The 20,788-nt window shown below is 44.3% G+C and overlaps 1 protein-coding gene across 1 annotated transcript; it reads left to right on the top strand.

The window, feature by feature from the left end:
- The first annotated feature begins 655 nt into the window (after nucleotides 1-655).
- hsd17b3 (hydroxysteroid (17-beta) dehydrogenase 3) lies at nucleotides 656-15,449 on the top strand. The gene is made up of 11 exons (XM_061817635.1): nucleotides 656-1,047; nucleotides 5,240-5,286; nucleotides 6,618-6,693; nucleotides 6,780-6,887; nucleotides 7,021-7,088; nucleotides 8,466-8,510; nucleotides 9,685-9,719; nucleotides 11,154-11,235; nucleotides 11,321-11,386; nucleotides 12,200-12,349; nucleotides 14,108-15,449. Exons 1-11 carry the CDS (start codon nucleotides 894-896, stop codon nucleotides 14,234-14,236), a joined length of 960 nt encoding a protein of 319 aa, XP_061673619.1. The 5' UTR covers nucleotides 656-893; the 3' UTR covers nucleotides 14,237-15,449.
- The last annotated feature ends 5,339 nt before the right edge of the window (nucleotides 15,450-20,788 follow it).

The following is a 20,788-nucleotide window of genomic DNA, read 5'->3' as shown; positions in this document are numbered from 1 at the left end:
ATACCAATAGCCTTTTTTCAATATCCTATTTCTGGACATATCTGCGAGCCAGCACTGTGGGATCGGGGTTTTCTGCGGATGCCCCATCTTTATCCCATATTCCAAATATATGCTTCTTGGCTTAAATTTACGCCGATACTATCTCGAGATATGAACAAAGTCATTCTACATTTTTTTTTTTTTCAAAACCGCACTTGAAATTATGCAAACGTAGGAAAGATTTTTCTGGTTCGATGACCTAAAGAGCACAGAGAGCGTTAGAGTATATATTCATATAGCGACGAGTTTTAGCACAAAGTTTTAAGGTTCCAGCAGAAAACAAAGCAAATGTCAGGAAAAGCCAACTAGAACATCTGAACCTTGAGGCACTTTAATTGGTAGCATGACTTTGAATGCGATTGGTTGATTCTGAACACAGACATACCTGCAGTTATAAGACAGTGAACACACAGCTGTACAGATTATACATCACAATAAAGATCAATTTTATCCAAAGTTTTACTTCTCTCATTTTTCGACATCACAAAAAAATTCCCCATCTGAACCGGGGTGCGAATACTTTATACGCACGGCGCAAAAGACCTGCGAGCGACCAACCCGTCAGTCCCAACGCCACTGTGACAAATGCAGTATTTCAAGTTTTACCTCTCCGTGCTAAAATACTCATTCCAACGAGAGTCACATGCCCTTAAGCCATAATCGCTGGCAGAGACGACATGTACAGCGGTTGTTGGAGAGAGACAGCGTGTTGTTCCTTAGAAGGGAGTGTCCTCTCCGGGAGGACGATCACTACTTTCTGTGTATATTTATTTTGCTTGGATCACTCATCGAGATCCTGACCGGAGCTCATACGCAGCAGGAGCAGCAGAGTGTGCCTCAGGTGCCGGACAAGCATGGAGACCCTGATGGAATGGTTTTTCACCACTCTCGGTGCTCTGGTCGTCATCTACTACGGAGTCAAGCTGCTGCTTTTCACAAGGATGCTTTTTCCCAAAAGGTGCTTTCCAGTGCCAAAGTCTTTCTTTTCGTCCATGGGCGAGTGGGCAGGTAAGTGTGTTTGCTATTAAAAGTATGATTTATGACCTAGGTAGTATGAATCACATGCACAGTATTGAAAAAAAAAAATCAGTTGCCAGTCAACCCCAGCCTATTTTCCATTCACCACTCACAACGGTGTCACAAAGGGTGTCCAACAGAGTACGTTGCTCAGTCCACTTTGATTTAGTTCTCAAACACGTTTTGTTCATAGCCAAAACATGTTTTTTTTAATAAACAACTGAGACGTTTCCGGCATCATTCCCGTGGCACCTGTCCTGTTCATCCGCTTGGGCACGCAGAATGGTGGCCCGGTCTGCGATTTCATACTGGGGAATTTGAAACACCCCCTCTGCTTATTTATTCATTTTCTTTACATTTATTTCTGTGGATCATCTGGTAAAGCGTTGGCCTCACAGTTCTCAGGACCCGGGTTGAATCCCGGCTCCTGCCTCTGTGGAGTTTGCATGTTCTTCCCGTGCCTGCGTGGGTTTCTTCCGAGCACTCCAGTTTTCTCCCAACATTCCAAAAAACATGCAACATTAATTGGACACTCTAAATTGCCCCTAGGTGTGCTGTTTGTCTCCCTGTGCCCTGCGATTGGCTGGCAACCGGTTCAGGGTGTACCCCCGTCTCCTTCATGTTGACAGCTGGGATAGGCTCCGGCGCTCCCCGCGACCCTCGTGAGGATAAGCGGCAAAGAAAATGGATGGATGCATTACGACGAAGGCGGCACGGTGTAAGAGATTGGCAAATCCGCCTCAGAGTTCTGAGCCCCAGGGTTTACATCTCGGCCCCGCCCGTGTGGAGTTTGCATGTTCTCCCCCATCCTCGCGTGGGGTTTCTCCAGGTAAATCGGTTTCCTCCTACATTCCAAAAACATGCCCGTTAAGTGTGAATGTGAGTGTGAAAGGTTATGGTTATGGTTATATGTACCCTGTGATTGGCTGGCAGCCAGTTCAGGGTGTACTCCGCCTCTCGCCTGAAAATAGCTGGGATGGGCTCGAGCACGCCTGCGACCCGAGTGAGAAAATGGATGGATGGATGGATGGATGGGTATGACCTGGATTCCTAAATCTCTTCCAGGTCACGAGGTGAACATTTTTGATGAGTACATCAATTCAACTTCTTAACCTACATCCAGATCTACATTTTGCATGAGTCTAATAGGATACATGAAATACTAAAGCGAGAGTTAAGACTTCGTCACTCTGCTTAATCTTAGTTTTTAAATCTAACCACATAGTAAAATGACTCACAGGACTGTGTTTATATCTGACACGCTGGCAAAAAATAAAAATAAATACATTCTCTTCTTTTCTTAAATAACAACCCAGACCACAAGTCTAGAATTCATCCATCCATTTTCTTTGACACTTATCCTCACGAGGGTCACGGGGAGTGCTGGAGCCTATCCCAGCTGTCAACGGGCAGGAGGCGGGGGACACCCTGAACTGGTTGCCAGCCAGTCGCAGGGCACATAGACACAATCACACCTAGGGGCAATTTAGAATGCCCGATTAATGTTGCATGTTTTGTTTTTTTTGGAGGGGTGGGGGGGGGTGCAAAGAAACCGGAGTGCCCGGAGGAAACCCACGCAGGCACGGGTAGAACATGCAAACTCCACACAGGCAGGACCGGGATTGAACTCGGGTCCCCAGAAATGTGAGGCCAAAGCTTTCCAGCTGATCCACCGTGCCGCTAGAATTCATCCATTTTCTGAGGGGCTTATCCTCACAAGGGTCACGGGAGTTCCGGAGCCTATGCCAGCTGCTGTATCATCGTGCAGGAGGCAGGGTACACCCTGAACTGGTTGTCAGCCAATCACGGGGCACATAGAGATAGACATAAGTTGCAATCACAATCAGACCTATGGGCAATTTAGACACCAATTAAGCCATGTTTTGTGGATGTGGGGGGGAAAGCGGAGCGTCCACCCGGAGAAAACCCACGCAGGCACGGGGATTTGAACCCCGGTCCTCAGAAGTGTGAGGCCAACGCTGTAGTCAGTTGCACCAGCGTGCTGCAAGTCTCGAATTGCCTGCTCCATTCCCAGTACCGGCACTTGTCTGAGCGACCCACAGGAATCCAACACCGCATTTGAGTCTCGCAAGCTTGAATCTTTTAATGCCTGCCTGATTTTATTTTATTTTTCGGGGCGATTCACGCACCGTTTTCTCTTCGAGCTGTTTGACAGCGTTCGACGTTAAAATCATTTCCAATCATAATGAAAGTCCGGACAGAGGAGCCCTCAATTTCCTGCCGAAAGTGGTCCAACATTTCCCTGTAAAATTGATTTCCTCATGAGAGGTTTTGGGTGAGGTTTAATAAAAAAAAAAAAAAAAAATCATTTTCTTTCCCAAAGAATAGCGCAACGGTGATTTCAGCTTCTCCTTAAATGCGTGAATATCTGCAGAGTTTCTCATATGATTGACACATTACTACTGACAAACCTGATTCCTACAAAGAGCAAAGTACGAGTATAAAATGTAAAAGTGAGTTATGTTATTGGTCAGAAACTAAAAAAAAAAAAAGCAACCGGTCATGAATTCATCTTTGGAGGGAACTCAGTTGTAACAGTAACGTATTGTATTTTGATGACATTTGCTGTGTATCTTATTGTGACAAAGCAATTCCGATAACGACCGCTATCTGGATTCTTTTCTCTCACTCTGAGTGATAACGACTTCAGATGCATTAAACAAAACAATAATTCGGCGGTGAAGAAAATGCATTTGTGAACGTAGTAAATGTGCAGTAAGAAATGTGCCACAGATGGATTTCACGGTAGGTTTCTGGATGAATGAGCTTCCTTAAATATTTTGGATGTTTCGCAGTCATTCGCTTCATGGATGTACTGTCGCTCGGGATTCAGAAGTATACATTTTTGATCTGCAAAGAGACATTGTTATATTGTTTCTAATAGTAATTCCAAAACATAAATTCATCTATATGGACTAAACAACAAAATGTTCCATGGATACTATCTGGACTCGCGGAATTTCGCGCAGCTTTCAGCTCGACAGCTCACGTTTTGTATCTCATAAGATTCAGAAATGTAAAAATTATATTTTACACTAGGCGGCACGCTGGATCAGCTGGAAAATGTTGGCCTCACTGTTCTGAGGACACAGGTTCGATCCCGGACCTGCCTGTGAGGAGTTTGCATGTTCTCCCCGTGCCTGCGTGGGTTTTCTCCGGGCGCTGCGGTTTCCTCCATCCATTTTCTTTGCCGCTTATTCTCACTAGGGTCACAGGGAGTGCTGGAGCCCATCCCAGCTGTCAGCGGGCAGGAGGCGGGGTACACCCTGAACCGGTCGCCAGCCAATCGCAGGGCACATCGAGACAAACAGCCGCACTCACGATCACACCTCGGGGCAATTTAGAGTGTCCAATGAATGTTGCATGTTTTTGGGAGGAAACCGGAGTGCCCGGACAAAACCCACACAGGCACGGGGAGAACGTGCAAACTCCACACAGGCTGGGCCGGGATCGAACCTGTGTCCTCAGAACAGTGAGGCCAACACTTTACCAGCTGCTCCACCGTGCCACCTGCTGATCAGGGTGTACCCCTCCTCCTGCCCGTTGACAGCTGGGATAGGCTCCGGCACTCCCGCGACCCTCGTGAGGATAAGCGTCTCAGAAAATGGATGGTGGCTGGATGGCTATATTGAAGTAGTGTATGGATCAAAATACATGTGGACTGAGAAATGCGCCCTGTGTGACATCCTCAAGAAAAATGTTTTCATAGATATCCCTGGATGCTCTTGTGTTACATGTTGTGCATATTTTGCAGTTTTAGGAACGGCGCTCAGTTTTGTTTTCATCAAGAAAACATGTCCATATTTGTGCACCTGTCAAAATATGACTTCTCCAATGACTTAGTTTGCTCTTCAGTCCAGTCTTTCTCTTTTTGGCTGCTCATACTCAAACGTGTTATCTGAGTATCGGGAGCCTCAGAAGATGAGAGACGAGCAAGCCTTCAGACGCGGGTACTGTCCTGTAGTTCCTGTTTGTTCTCAGCGTGTTCTTTATCAGAGGAACATGCTGTAAGTACAGCACGTTACTCCAACCCGATGAGTCAGTCGAGCCGAGCCGTCATTTGGACATTCTGTTGATTCACGACGCTGCGTGTTGTTACAATGAGGTGATGACAGAATGTGGCGAGTCATTCAAAAAAAAGGAAAAATTGTTGCTGTTTCAGTGGTGACCGGAGCGTCAGAGGGCATCGGGAGACAATACGCCTTGGCGGTAAGTCATTCTTGCAGCTTCCATTTTCGATAACACGGAAGCGCGTACGCACTGATGCTGTATTGTCTGCGAAAAACTAATTTCATACCCTGCGGAGCACAGGCCGACGTGATGGGGTAGCGGGTACAGCGCCTGCCTCACAGCTCTCAGGACCAGGGGTTCAAAACCCGGCCCAGTTTGTGCCGAGTTTGCATGGTAGGCTCATCGATGACTCTAAACTTTATTTGTGCCCTGCGATTGACTGGCGACCAGTTGACCGTGTATCCCGCCTCCCGCCCGAAAATAGCGAGCGACCCTTGTGAGGATTGGCAGCTCAGAAAATGAATGGATGGATGAATGATTATTATCACGGTGTTATTCATAATACATCGATGATAATGTTATGATTACGGAAATGTAGCCATAGCAAGGGAGGGGGGATTAGGGCACAGTATAATGGAATACAGTCATAATGATCTGGTCTCATTTTATATTTTTCAAATTCTCTTCAAACTTCAAATATGACCTTTTTCCCTCTCACTAAATGTTTACTTTAATATCATAATGTCGTGACTTTTTTCTCACCAGATTTTAAGCCATAGCAAAATGTTGTGTTCGAACTGTTTTCTTGAAAATATATGACTTTATTCTCGTGATGTAGCAACTTTGACCTCAAAGAATATATGAATCCATCCATCCGGCCATCCATTTCCTTAGCCGCTTATCCTCATGAGGGTCACGGGGAGTGCTGGAGCCTATCCCAGCTGTCAACGGGCAGGAGGCGGGCGGGGTACACCCAGAACTGGTTGCCAGCCAATCGGAGGGCACATGGAGACAAACAGCCGCACTCACAATCACACCTTGGGCCAATTTAAAGTGTCCAATTGATGTTGCACGTTTTTGGGATGTGGGAGGAAACCGGAGTGCCCACCCAGAGAAAACTCACACAGGCACGGGGAGAACATGCAAAGTCCACACATGCGGGGCCGGGATTCAAACCGGGACCTCAGAACTGTGAGGCCAACGCTTTACCAGCTGCTCCACCGTGCCGCAGGGGTGTAAATATTACATTATATCATGTTTAATGGGCTTTAAAATTATGAGGCAGACCTTGGAAAAAAAAATTGTCACCTTCAAGGGGTCCTGGAAACAAAAAGTTTGAGTTGTAACAGTTGTAACTTTGTAATTACGCACACATATGTATTTGCATTACACTATTTTTAAAAATCATCACCTATTTGTGTGTAAAACCTATTCTGAGCTATTCACTGAAAAATTCCCCTACTACATTTTTATTTTTGTTACTAGTACTGCATATATTTTACCCCCGACGTATTTGGTACCATTACTAGCTGGCTGAACAAGGGATGAATGTGGTTATCATGAGCAGAACCAGAGAGACTTTGGACAAGGTGGCCCAGGAAATAAGTAAGAATGACACCATTTTTTTTTCAGCGCTACCATTGTTGCATGGCTTTGTGTATTAATATACAAGCACGCGTGTTCGTGCGCAGGCGAAAGTACCGGCCGGATGGTAAAAGTCATCGTGGCAGACTTCATCCAGGACAACATCTTCAGCGACATTGAGGAGCAGCTTAAGTACCTGGACATTGGCGTATTAGGTGCCCTTTACAGCCTTTTTATGGAAGATGATTTGGTTACGTAAGCCAAATTTATAATGGGGGGCAAGGGGGGGGGGGGGTCAGTATTAAATGCAATCAATGAAAAATGAATGTTCTTTCTATTGTGTGCCAGTTAACAATGTGGGCATGCTGCCCAGCGTGGTCCCTCGCAGATTCCTCGAAGAAGAAGACCTGGACCAGGTTAGTGGGGGGGCAGAGGGTTGGATGACGAAAAAAATTTTGCGAGTCTTGTGTAAGAGCGCTGGGTACTTAAGTAGAGTTTTCAAGTATCTTTGTTATGATTTTAATTCCCTACATTTGATGAAGTGACTTCTGTATTTTCAGGTAATAATTGTGACTATGTTCAACCTGCGTGGAGATCTTGATCGATTGAGAATAAAAGCTGAGACAGCAGCGACATGGCCAAATTTGAACCGGCCACAATTGACAATAGCAACATTTCCCCCATCTAAGACCTTTTATCATGAATTATTAGAATTCGGAGTCACTGACAGTGAAGTGGTCCACACGCCAGCTTGGGATCGATTCCTGGTCAGTGACGGTCTCGATAGCTGCCCTGCGACTGACTGGCAGCGTGTTGTCTGCCTTTTGCCTAAAGCTACCCTCGTGTGGATAAGCGGCTTGGATAATGACTATTAGAATTAGTATTACTAATCCAGCCAATGCTATCCATCCATCCATTCTCCGAGCTGCTCATCCTCAGGAGGGTCGCGGGAGTGCTTGGAGCCACTCCCATCTGTCATGGTGCAGGAGGCGGGGTACACCCTGAACTGGTCGCCAGCCAATCGCAGGGCACGTGGCAACAGACAACGTGCGCACTCACAATCGCATCGACGGGGAAATTTAGAGGCGCCAAGTTCATGTTGCATGTTTTTGGGTGGGGATTTGAACCCCAGTCGTAGGTACTGTGAGGACAATGCTCTACAGCGGGGGTGTGGAACGCGTTTTTGTCGAGGGCCACACTAAAGTTACGCTTTTCCTCAGAGAGCCATTATGACTGTGAAACCATAAAAATCTTTAACCGCCTCATCTTGCTTCCTCGTGAAAATGTATGAATTCGTTTTGGAATCAGAAATCAAGGGTAATGGATTTTTCAACTATTGCTGACATTTGATAACACAAAATTGCCTCCATTATCTCAACATGATCATTCACGACATGATGATTTGAAATGTTGGTACAGACTCGGACGAAAATCCTGGAAGTTGACACCCGTGATTTGACCTTTGCGGGCCACATATAAAATCATGGGGCGGGCCGGATCTGGCCCCCGGGCCTTGAGTTTGACACCTGAATGTGAATGTTTTTTTTTTTTTTCTTCTTCTCAGTTCAAGCACTAATATGCAAGTTAATAAACGGGGGAAATATAGTGCAGTTTTTTGTTTTTGCAACACACACATGAGCCAAAATAGTACAGTACTTGTATTTTAACACAGACACTGCGTAATTTTCACCACTTTTGCATACAGCGGGAAGTAGGAGGGACCTTTCCAAATGGATGCCTTAACCCAAGTTATTCATTATGATGAGGACAATAATTGTTACTTTCCCTTTCAGATAATCACGAGTGTGATCAACTGCAACGTGAAAACCATGGTGAAGGTAAGAGTGCGTATTTGCAGTGGCAAGTCCTAAATGTGATACAATTTGGAGTTCATTCAAAAAATATGCCTTAATGTCGCGTCAAAAATGTAAACCGCCATCAGAACTATTATCACGCATCTGAAAAGTATTCACAGTGCTCCCCCCCCCCCCCCCATTGTATGTTATGTTTATGTTCCTCAAAATGTAGGGGGGGGAAAAAAAGTTGAAGTTTTCCAAAGGTGCATAATAAGCAAGATATTTTTCAAAGGCTGTGAATAATTTTGAACAGCATACGGTTTATTTCTAACAAGTTTGGGAAAATGCCAACATTTCCATTCCAGGAAAGTGTTGTGTCATGACTACTTTTTGGATGCACTGTAATACACAAATTCTTTTTACCCAGCAGACACTAATCTAAATACAGCCCACTTTATTTTACAGTACACACCACTAGATGGCAGTAACGGTTTGCAAAAAAACATGCCGTTCCTCCCCATGGTACGTTTCTGTCAGGGGTCTTCAAAGAGTGACAGTTTTTACTTTGATTCTAGTTTGATTACGTTTTATTACACAGTGATCAATGTCCATTCAAACGTATATGAAAGTGAGGAATTAAATTAAGATAAATAAATGAATAAAACAAAGTGCAACAGTTTAAGTCTGGAATTAATGAATTGGCTTCACATTATTTCCTGTGGGGGAAATTGATTTGAAATTACAATAACATGGAAGGGCGGCACAGTGGAGCAACTGGTGAGAGCGTTGGCCTCACAGTTCCGAGGACCGGGGTTCCAATCCCGCCTGTGTGGAGTTTGCATGTTCTCCCCCGTGCCTACGTGGGTTTCCTCCCACATCCCAAAAACATGCAACATTGGAGACTCTAAATTGCCCCTCGGTGCAATTGTGAGTGCGGCTGTTTGTCTCCATGTGCCCTGCGATTGGCTGGCAACCAGTTCAGGGTGTACCCCGCCCGCCTCCTGCCCGATGACAGCTGGGATAGGCTGCAGCACTCCCAAAGACCCTCGAAAATGGATGGACAGATCAACTTGGAAGTCACAGAATGCATTTTGTTTGACTTTGGGGAGTTACTATTCCTCACTCTCTCTTCTCTCTCTCTCTCTCTCTTTTACGACACAAATGCATTGCCCTGAAATATCTTTTTTTGGTTTGTTTTGTTTTTACCCTCCAACAGATGTGCAAAATAATCCTTCCAGGCATGGAAAACAGGTTCCCTGTCCAGATTTCCTTCATTTGATGTAACAAATTGAATGATTACAGTGCAATGATTACTTTTAATCGATGACAATGAGTCAGCACAGGCCACTTCATTAGGTACACCTGCATCAGCGAGGCCCATCCGGTGATCAAGAGAACCATGCCCGGATGTGCGACTGGTATAGAGCTCGTGCACGTGACGTCGCCATTTTCACGGCGCCATATTGCCGGTCAAACAGAGCCGCTCCACATTGTGGGAGACGTCGAACCGGAGGAGAATATTTACAATACCCGAGAATTGTTGTGGTGTTGGTTGTCACGGCAGACGAGACAGATATCGAAAGAGATCGTTCTATGGAATACCAGCTGAAAAGACCTGAAAATATCGATGGATTTCGGCAATTAAACGTAATGGATGGTGCCCAACCTAATAGGAATTAGGAAGCAGGTAGGGATTATTCTTTTCACTCTCAAAATCCCAAGAAGTATTTATAATGCCAAGTTACCTGATTTGAGAACAATGCGTATTAAAAAAAAACTGTCTGTTGTTTAAAGTTTACGCAGGTTAAGTGTGGCCGCAATGGCTTCCGTGAACGTTCCATGGAGATGACTCTGTCTTTTTTTTTTCCCAATCAAAGTTAATGAATGCGAATTTGTGTAAAATCAGAGGTCATTTATTTAAATATTGGTATTTATATTGAATACTAGCTGAAATGATCTATGGATTCCGGCAAAGGTTAACTTCCGTGTTCACGAGCCGCCAAAACCATCACTATATGGGATTTATTCCTGATTGAGAACAGATCCAGCAACGACGTATTTGAATGCATTCAGACTTTTATACGCTTTTAAGCTTTTCCGTGTAATTCTCGACAACTTACTCACCAGATCCACGTGTAGATCCAGTTGTCCGAGACAAGCAGAAGCGGGTTAACAGTCCAATTTCTTATCGCCGATTTCAGCATTAAATACGGGTCCTCTATGCCAAGTTTATCAAATTTTTCAACATACCGTCGTTTATTTTCACCTTCTAAATGTCTAACGGTATCGGACAAGACTCTGGGCGTCGTGCCATCAGACATATTTTCGCGTCGTCTCCAACCGACTTAGCATTGAACGATGCTTTGTTAGACCGGCAATATGGCGACGTAAACAAAAGTTGTCGGTGCACGAGCTCTATTCATTAAACTATATGTTTATGATTGAGGTTGAAATTTACATTGAGCCAGCACAAGCCAACATTAAAAGTCAACAGACCCTCACGCTGAGAATGAAAATTGACCAATATTAAAAAAAAAAAAAAAAAAAAAAAAAAACTCACGGTATGAGTGTTACAACTTACAATAGCGTAATTTGCGCAGTGCAGGGGTATCTAACGATGTGGCCAAAAAATGACACGTGTCGGGGTGTTTTCTGAGTTTTTGTGTACTACGAATGCTACTGCAGGAGAAAAGGTGTGATTGTAAACATCGCATCGGGGATTGCTTCCATTCCGTTCCCTCTCTACTCGCTGTACGCTGCGTCCAAAGTGAGTACGACGGTATTACGCATCCAAGCCTTCAGAGTCTCTTTGCTTGCTAATAACATATTTCTCTCTTGTGGCACTCTTGCAGATATTTGTGGAGAGATTTTCTCAAGGTCTTCACGGGGAATACAAGGATAAAGGTGTTATTATACAGGTGCGGAGACCGTCTACAAACATTTAAAGCAGGAGTTGGGAACCCGCAGCAGGCCCTGTTGCGCATTTCTTAAAACAAAGAAAATCTTTGAAGAACGCTTTCTAAACAACGCTTTGACGGATTTATTAACGAGTCGATTTAGCTGGAAAGAAATTCCAATAACCAATTAATTGTCGGATGAATAGATAGTTTTTGACCACCTGACCTCATCCGGGCATGCGGCCATGTCGGATGGCTTCACTACTGACGCGCCGTTTACTCTATGGCTTTTGCATACAGACCGGAGTTACACAAATGTTCTTACAACTGTTAAAAACGACGCATGATGGCTAAAAATACTTTGGAAAGTTATCACGGCTCATCAGATGTTGTTTCAAGAAACCGTTAGGACAAAAAGTGCGCTTTGATCGACGATATCGACCCATATGCATTGGAGAAACACAAATGGAGCACACGAATGTGGGAGTCGGCAACCTATCCAGACATCGTCCACTATCTCCTCATCTCGACAAGCGCGTGTACCGCGGACATACTAAAGAATTACAAAGGTCTGGAGGCCTACAACCACGTCACCACTGTCTGGGTTGACTCGAATTCACCCATTCAAAACGGCGGCCGTTCTCTAGACCGGAAGGTGTGTGACGTCAGTTGAAAACTACAATATCTATTCAAACAAAACACAGCGAGTGAAGCAATTCGGCCCCTCAATGCTTCCAACAACGACGACACGATTCACAGGAAGAAAATGGGAACGTTTAAGGGATATGCAAGCGATCCCTTTGACCTCGTATTTTTTTCGTCTTGCTTTTTCAGGCAGTGACACCCTTCGGGGTCTCCACTCGAATGGTGGGCTACCAGCAGACAAACATGGTCATGTTGTCCCCTCAAGACTTTGTCAAGAGTTCCATGCAGTACATCACGGCCGGGGACAAAACTTATGGCACCGTCCGTCACATGTTGCTGGTAAGAAGATTTCTTTCATACTATTCGCAAGTCATTTATATAACAACTGTGAGTGAGACAAATCCTTCTTGGGCAATGTCCAATAACGAGATAGATACAACATAAGTACAGTATATTCAATATTATGCATGTTAACATACATGCTAGCCCCTTTTGATACATATTTTTACCTCTCAGTTTGTACTGATTGTTGCACACGCATATTTACATTTATTTTTTCTAGCTTCAAAAACAGTATGTTGTACTATTGCTATTACTCATATCAAATTCCGTACACTGTACCTATTACTGAAGCATATTCATATTTTTATTACAATAAATCAACACACAACATTACTGTTTTCTCTCGTTTAGACGAAATTAATTTCTTCTAATTCCTCCTCAATACCACTCTCTACTTTGTTGGTTGCTTCTAACATGAATCTATACCGCATGGCAGGGGTCTCAAACTGGCGGACCGCTGGACATTTGTGGCCCGCGAGACAATATTTTGTGGCCCAAACCGTAACATGAAAATGAAATTCTAGTGCGGCCCTCGTATTTTGTGTGAACGCCACTTTTATAGCGTTGTGTGCGGAGCTGACAAGCCCGTATGGAAGTAAATTAGTGCCACCAGGATTAAAAATTTGAAATGTTAAGTGATCGCATTTTCAATAGTTGCCACAATTCGCTGTCTGAAATTCACCGTCTGTGCCAGTAGGCAGGGTTACTTCAGGCCAGAACCAAACAGCCAGCCAATCCAGTTACGCTTTCTTAGGATCTGATGTCACGTGACGAAGAAAGCGTAACTGGACTGGCTGGCTGTTTGGTTCTGACCTGAAGTAACCCTGCCTGCTGGCACAGACGTTGAATTTTAGACGGCGAACTGTAGCAACTGTACAAGCAGAAAAACATTTTTAATTGAGTGAAAGTTATAGCTATCCATCCATTTTCTTAGCCCCTTATCCTCACAAGGGTCGCAGGAGTGCTGGGGCCAGTGTTGCTATGGAGAGTTTTATGAGGTGTTTTGCAGACAACTTCCATCCTTGTTTAACTTTTTTTTTTGGGGAGAAGAATTGATTTTAAAAATGTATTTTTTTTAAATTCCCCGTGCATGTGCTCCAAGGCTGCGGCCTAGACTTTGGGTCCAGTTGAGGTAAATTGAGTTTGAGACCCCTGCTGTACAGCATGTGTCAATATTGATGTTGTGATAATTGATGAATAAAGTATGACATCTTCTATCTATTTAGCTATCTATCTATCTGGCCGGCTGTCCGTCCGTCTGTCTCGCTGTGTGTCTGTACGTCTAGCTGTCTGTCTGTGTGTGTATCTATCTATCTATCTATCTGGCCGGCTGTCCGTCTCGCTGTCTGTACGTCTAGCTGTGTATCTATCTATTTATCTATCTACCTGGCCAGCTGTCCGTCTAGCTGTATGTCGGTCCATCTATCTATCTATCTATCTGGCTGGCTGTCCGTCCGTCCGTCCGTCTAGCTATCTATCTATTTATCTGGCCGGCTATCCGCCTAGCTGTCTTTCTGTCTATCTATCTAATCAACTTAGTTCTATACCTAGCTATGACAATGTTTTCTTATTTTTATGTTTCATACATTTTTACAAATATCATGATAGTGTTTTGTCTGCAGAATTTCGAAAGTGAAAAATGTGCTCAGTTTTGGAATAAGACTGTAAACTAACAATGCGGGAAAAGCGAAGCACTGCCAACTGTTTGTGGATGCACTGTACATGAAGATGTGTTTGTCCACTGTACACACGCAGGGCTGGTTACTAAACTCCATCCCGCTCAAGATTTTCTACTCCGAGTCCATGCTGCACGGTCTTCAGGAGTACGTGGAGAGAAAACAGGCAGAAAAGAAACGCTCCAGCTCTGTTTTAAGCGAAGCTTGAAGAAAAAAAAAAGAGGAGGTTGGAATAACAGTGCCGAGTTGTTTGTGCTCCATCGTACACAGTAACGGAAAAATCTCCAAAGTCAGAGGCAGAGCATTAAGTGAAAACGTGTTTTCCCTTTGAAAATCATATAAAGTTAATGTGACTTTTGTGTGGGCCCATCGGACATTTCAAACACATCATTATTGAAAAAAATGTGCATGCGTACATGCGCTAAAGACTCCATAACAATAACAACCCAGGCTAAACCCGCATACAGAGCACGTCTCTCTTTTATGATATGTATCATCACTTCAACATACTTCTTCGACACTTTTGATATAGACAGGGCGTAGGCCTTGTGACATCCTGTGGTAATATTTCAGAAAAGACCCCCCCCCCCCAAAAAAAAAAAAAGGGAAATAAGATGATGAATTTGAACAGTGTTAGAATAGAGCTCGTGCACGTGACGTCACCATTTTCACAGCGCCATATTGCGGGTCAAACAGAGCCGCTCGACAGTGTTGGGGACATCGAACCGGAGGAGAAAATTCACAATACCCGAGACTTGTCGTGCTGTTGGTTGTTACAACAGACGAGACAGATATTCAAAGAGGTCATTCTAAGGAAGACCAGCTGAAAAGACCAGAAAATATCGACGGATTCTGGCAATTAAACGTGATGGATGGTGCCCAACCAAGATACGCACACGCCTGTGTAGCGATCGCGTCATTTCAGGTAGGAATTATTCTTCTCAGCCTCAAATTACCAAGAAGTATTTATATTGGCAAGTTGGCTCATTTGAGAACAATGCGTTTAAAATAAACAGAAACGACAGGTAGTCATCTCCAGCGTAAACGGAAGCGTGTTTCAGCCACATGTTAAACTTCGGTAAAACTCTACCTGACAGATTTTATTATTTTTTTTTTTAAATATGCATTGTTCTCATATGAGTCCAATGCATATTCAAAAAAAAGAAAATAAACCGTCGGTCACAGTGATGTTTACATAGGTTAACGTTTGGCCGCAACACACTACCCTTGTATGGGGGCTTAAGTCTATCCCAGCGGTTTATTTCATTTTTTAAATACGCATTGGACTCATTTGAGAACAATGCATATTTAAATAAAAAACGTCTGTCACGGAGAGGTTAACCAAAGATTAATGTGTGGCTGCAACACGCGTCGTGTACGGAGGAGCCGACTCGCTGTCTCTCCCCCCCCCTCCCCCCAAATCATAGTTAATAAATGCGAGTTTGTGTAAAACCAGGGGTCATTTATTGAAATATTGGTATTTGTATTGAAAAAATCTGAGTGCCTCCATCACTATGTGGGATTTATTCCTGATTGAGAACAGATAAAGTATATACTATAAACTTTTCCGTGTAAATTCCTCACCAGATCCACGTGTAGATCCAGTTGTCCAAGACAAGCGGAAGCGGGTTAACGGTCCAATTCCTTGTTGGTGAAAATATTGACTTCGGCGTCGGTGCACGAGCTCAATCGTGACCCATCAACAAACGGCAGATTGCTGGAAACCTGCGAGGTTGCCGACCGTAGCAAAGTTTTCTTTTCCTCGTATGACAACAAACCTAAAGGTTTTGTTTGATTTTGAGACATTACTGCTGGGCCAGAAAATACTGTAGTCTGACTTTGGAGGTTTTGGAAGTTGGAATATAGGAGGAGCATGCACTGAGAATTTGGAATGAGGAAAGTACGTAATGTAGAAAAATTCCACAACGAGTGTTATTTGATGACTATGAGTTCCTAGATGTCACGGCTTGTCTTTGTCTTAATGTTGAATTTATTACTGAATATGTCGCGTAGACTGCAACATTTAATAAGGCCACTGGAGGTTGCAAAAAGGTAAGGCTTTGGTTGATTCCTGTTGTGGGGCAGGACGGGACCTCCTTAGAATTTCTTTTAGAGGAAGAACTTTGGAATTTTTGACGAAATTGGCATGGAATTGGTCAGCACTAACAAATGTGATACTGCGGCTCAGTATTGATTGATACCACTGGACAGGTATTTGAGTTCATCCTGTGTTTCTTCTATTATTTTCTTTTGCTGTGATGGATCCACATACTGCACGTAATTATAATATTTCTCACCTGCATGCAAAGCAATTGAAATAGAATTGATGTGATTTCTTGTTTTATATTCCAATTGGATGTGTGTGTAACTACTTGAGATATTATTGGGACGTGTCACATGAACGGTGTCACAAACCAAACCAACGAATCGCAACCGCTGCACATGAAATGATCCAGTTTATTTTTATTGGCCTGATTTTGATCTATCTATGTCAGCGACATGCAAAGCAAATAAAAGTTGTTTTACTAGATAGCAGAAGGTACCATTAACCTATGAATCAAGCGCTTCCTATTCTTTCAACTGAATAAAATCTTTGTGTTCAACTAAACACGCCCAGATTTCACTCTGATTAAGTTCATGTTCATTTACATAACTGTAGGGTCTCGACACTTTTGAGATATTTTTGGTGTGGCGGTGTGCCGTGAGACAATTTATACCCAACATGCCTTGTCTTCATAAAGTTTTGGGGGAAAACACGGCAAACAATTTAATAACGCTCGTGTAGATTGTGCAAGTACGCCCGTTGGGGAAAGATACAAGTCAGATATGTAATTAAAATGGCAGTTATTGCCGATGCTTAAGTTTGATGCAACACGTGTGTGGAAATTTCCAGGTGCGCGTCGCTGAAATCAAAAGTTGTTTACCGCTTTAGCACAAGAGCGGGAGAAGCGGGGGAGATTTCTCCACCTCAGGTGCTCTGCAATTTCGTGATGTCGAGACTTTGTGCCGCCTTGTAATTTACTGTACTGCGTTTTTCAAAGTCGCCTCACATCAAACTTGACGGAGCTTTGATCAGAAGCAAAGCATTTAAATAGAAGACGAGCTTCTCATCCACATTCACAAAATGACAATATGACATAAAATGATATCAAGTGCACGGCCATGGCAGTTCTTGACCAGTTTTCTTCAGAGGGGGGGATTGACTGAACATTTTCCCAAACAAGTCCAGGTCAGGCGGCACGGTGACTCAGCTGGTAAAGCGTTGGCCTCACAGTTCTGAGGACCCGGGTGTGATCCCGGCCCCGCCTGTGTGGAGTTTGCATGTTCTCCCCGTGCCTGCCTGGGTTTTCTCTGGGCGGTCCGGTTTCCTCCCCCATCCCAAAAACATGCAACATTCATTGGACACTAAATTGCCCCGAGGTGTGATTGTGAGTCTCGATGTGCCCTGCGATTGGCTTGTGACCCTCGTGAGGATAAGGTGCAAAGAAAACAGATGGAGGTCCAGTTCAATCAAAACGTTATTCAATTTTGGGGGCTGGGCCTGCCCACCCCGGCCCCGCTACTTTAAATCATATGAAAGACTTTGTGTGCTGCTGTTTTGGTTAGCAAGTGAGCTCAACTGGGCTCAGCGGTTCATTTGACGTGTGTAATTAGAGTAGTTCAAACTGTAAACATATCAACAAATTATGATACCCAAACTATTAAGTATCATTTCCAACTCCCGATGGCTGGCAACCAGTTCAAGGTTTAGCACAATTTCGCCCAATGTTAGGCAGGATAATCTCCGGGACTATCGCAACCCTAGTGAGGATAAGCAGCTTGGAAAATATTAGAAAAACAATACACCTGAAGTATATGTGTATTGTTCAGGCATGTGTGGCGAATCATCTCCATTAACAACCCAGGCTAAACTTAATTCCTCACCGACATACAAAGCTTGTCTCGTAGTCGAGACGTATCACTTGAACATATTTCAATTTTTTATTGAATTTGATCTAGACAGTGCTTTGGTATCATCTTTGGACAACATAGAAAGAGGATCAAATATGAAAAATAAACTATGGAGAATAAACATGAATAGAAAATTCACAAAGAGTGAACCAGGAGGATTTTCTTGATAAATTATGTCCTGTGCAGGATACTGGTTCCGAATACATATTGTGATTTGAAAAAAGAATATAGTTAAAAAAAAGGTTGTCACAGATGTAAATTGAACACAAATTTGCCTTAAGTGTGTCCTCAGCAAAGTACTGCTTGTCAAAAGAAAGTTCTTTTCATGTCACGGAGCTGTGGGTGGTCATGTCAGACCACAGTCGCCACCAGTGATGGAGTTCGCGGGTGCTAAAGGCGAGACTGAGGTGGGGGGAATAATCTTTGAGGATGCTGCCCCATGCGACGCCTGGCCCCTCCCTGGACGCGCCTTGCGTGTTGTCTCAGTAAACACAACGGTCCGAAGATGATCCAACGCAAGCCCACAGAAGCGGCGGCCCACCCAGAAGACGAGGTCAGCGGCTAATTTCCAGGTTTGAGGCAAGACATGGAAATGATTCTCCTTGCCATTATTATTATTATTATTAAAGTGATCTTCTACGAAGAGAGCTTAAAAGCGGTCCTAAAAAGCTTTCAGCGAAAAACTGATGGGTCACACCTCCCCCTAAGCCCCAAAAAGAAATCAGTGAAAAAGTGAACTCACAAGCAGACTTGAGGGGAGTACCAAATATTGTCATATTCTTACTCAATACTGCAACGTTTTGGGCTGCAGCCCAGCCTCGGCCAAACTCTGCCTCCAGCGCGCCCCCCCCCAAGTTAACTGAGTTGGATCGGTAGACGCAAAGAACAAAGTTGACGAGAACAACGGGAGACGAAAACCTAACGAGAAAACAAGCCATAACATGAAACTGAAATAAATCTATATCAAATCAAAACACAGGTTGTGACAGAAAGAGCACGCAAATATTGTATAGGTCCGTTTTCAACCAGTGATAGTTATGTACAGAAAAATGCTTGCCTACTCGCAAATCAGTGGGGGTTCACTGTATATTTTTCGAGAAAATTCCAAACCGAACCACTCTAGAGGTTCTTCTTTGGAGGTTCCACTGTAGCTACTTGAAAATGTTTGAAGTGTTCGTGCAAGAGAAGGAGAAATTGGAGCAATTCTATGCGGTCAAGGACTGAAGTCCAAGATAATTGCAGCCCTCCATCTTCCCCAAAAGACCAGAATGTTGAGAAAAGATGGGTGGTGAGAAAAAAAAAAAAAAAGGACGAAGGGGGGAGAAAAGGTGGATCCCTAAAAAAAAAGGTCAAGTTCTCCATCGGGCCGCTGCTCACATATGGCGGAGCTTTGCTTGTGTAGGCCCACTTCAAGGCGGAGGGCCCTGCAAACGCAAACAGCGCAGGGGCTGCAGATGGAGCGGGAGGCAGCCGCTTGCTCAGCGAGACCTCCGGACGCTAAGCAACGGATCCAGAGACGCGCTCGGCCCTTGGTCATGCGACAGAGAACCCGGCAGTTTAGTTAAAAAAAAAAAAAAAAAAAACTTTTCTTCTCAATATTTACCCCTGTGAAACCCCCCCCCCTTAATTTCCATCCATTTTCTTTGCCGCTTATCCTCACAAGGGTTATGGGGCATGCTGGAGCCCATCCCAGCTGTCAACAGGCAGGAGACGGGGTACATGTGCAGGGCACATAGAGACAAACAGCCGCACTCACAATCGCACCTAGGTGCAATTTAGAGTCTCCAGTTAATGTTACATGTGGGAGGAAACCCACGCAGACACGGGGAGAACATGCAATCTCCACACAGGCGGGGTCAGGATTGAACCCTCAGAACTGTGAGGCCAACGCTTTCCACCTGCTCCACTGCGTCCCCCAAAACTTACTCTGAATTTGAATTTTTATATACAGCTATTGTTTACCATACAATACAATATATAGGGCGGCACAGTGGGGAAGGCTGGTAAAGCGTTGGGCTCACAGCTCTGAGAACGACCCGGGTTCAATCCCGGCCCCGCCTGTGTGGACTTTGCATGTTGTCCCCCTACCTGCGTGGGTTTTCTCCGGGCACTCCGGTTTCCTCCCACATCCCAAAAACATACATTAATTGGACACTCTAAAATTGCCCCTCGGTGTGATTGTGAGCGCGGCTGTTTGTCTCCATGTGCCCTGCGATTGGCTGGCGACCGGTTCAGGGTGTACCCCGCCTCCTGCCCATTGACAGCTGGGATCGGCTCCAGCACACCCGCGACCCTAGTGAGGATAAGCGGCTAAGAAAACGGATGGGGCAGAATGGAAGAAATGAAAAGGAACAAACAAAATCCAAGTAAAGAGCTCAAATTAGTTTACAGTAACCCGATGGGAATGGTGCACGATTAGTGCGCAATTAATGAAATTAAGGCACTTTTGTGTTTTGCAATCGTCACTATAAAACCAATGTTGTAAACTTTTGTTGCACGTGTAAATTCTGAATATAGTACTCATTCATTCAATACACGTTTGGACCTTTAGAGCAATGTCAGTCAACTACTTTGCAATCCTTGGGTTCCCTACCCTTGCTTTAAGGGTACAACGCCTTGTGACAGGGGTGGTATTTTGAGGCCTAAGACGCCACTTGAATTTTCCACCAGCAGAACATACCTGTGCTTTTCTTGGCCCTGAACAAGCTCCAAACAGTTACCTCGGAGCTCAGTAATTGGCCCTTATACGCCACATTAATGCAAATTGTACCTTGAGGGACACTTCTTGACTCCTGCTCAACCTCCATTT

The sequence above is a fragment of the Syngnathoides biaculeatus genome, chromosome 4 (assembly GCF_019802595.1).
Source record: "Syngnathoides biaculeatus isolate LvHL_M chromosome 4, ASM1980259v1, whole genome shotgun sequence".
Classification (NCBI taxonomy): Eukaryota; Metazoa; Chordata; class Actinopteri; order Syngnathiformes; family Syngnathidae; genus Syngnathoides; species Syngnathoides biaculeatus.
The sequence above is the reverse complement of the archived record's forward strand: the minus strand, read 5'-3'. Positions and strand labels throughout refer to the sequence as shown.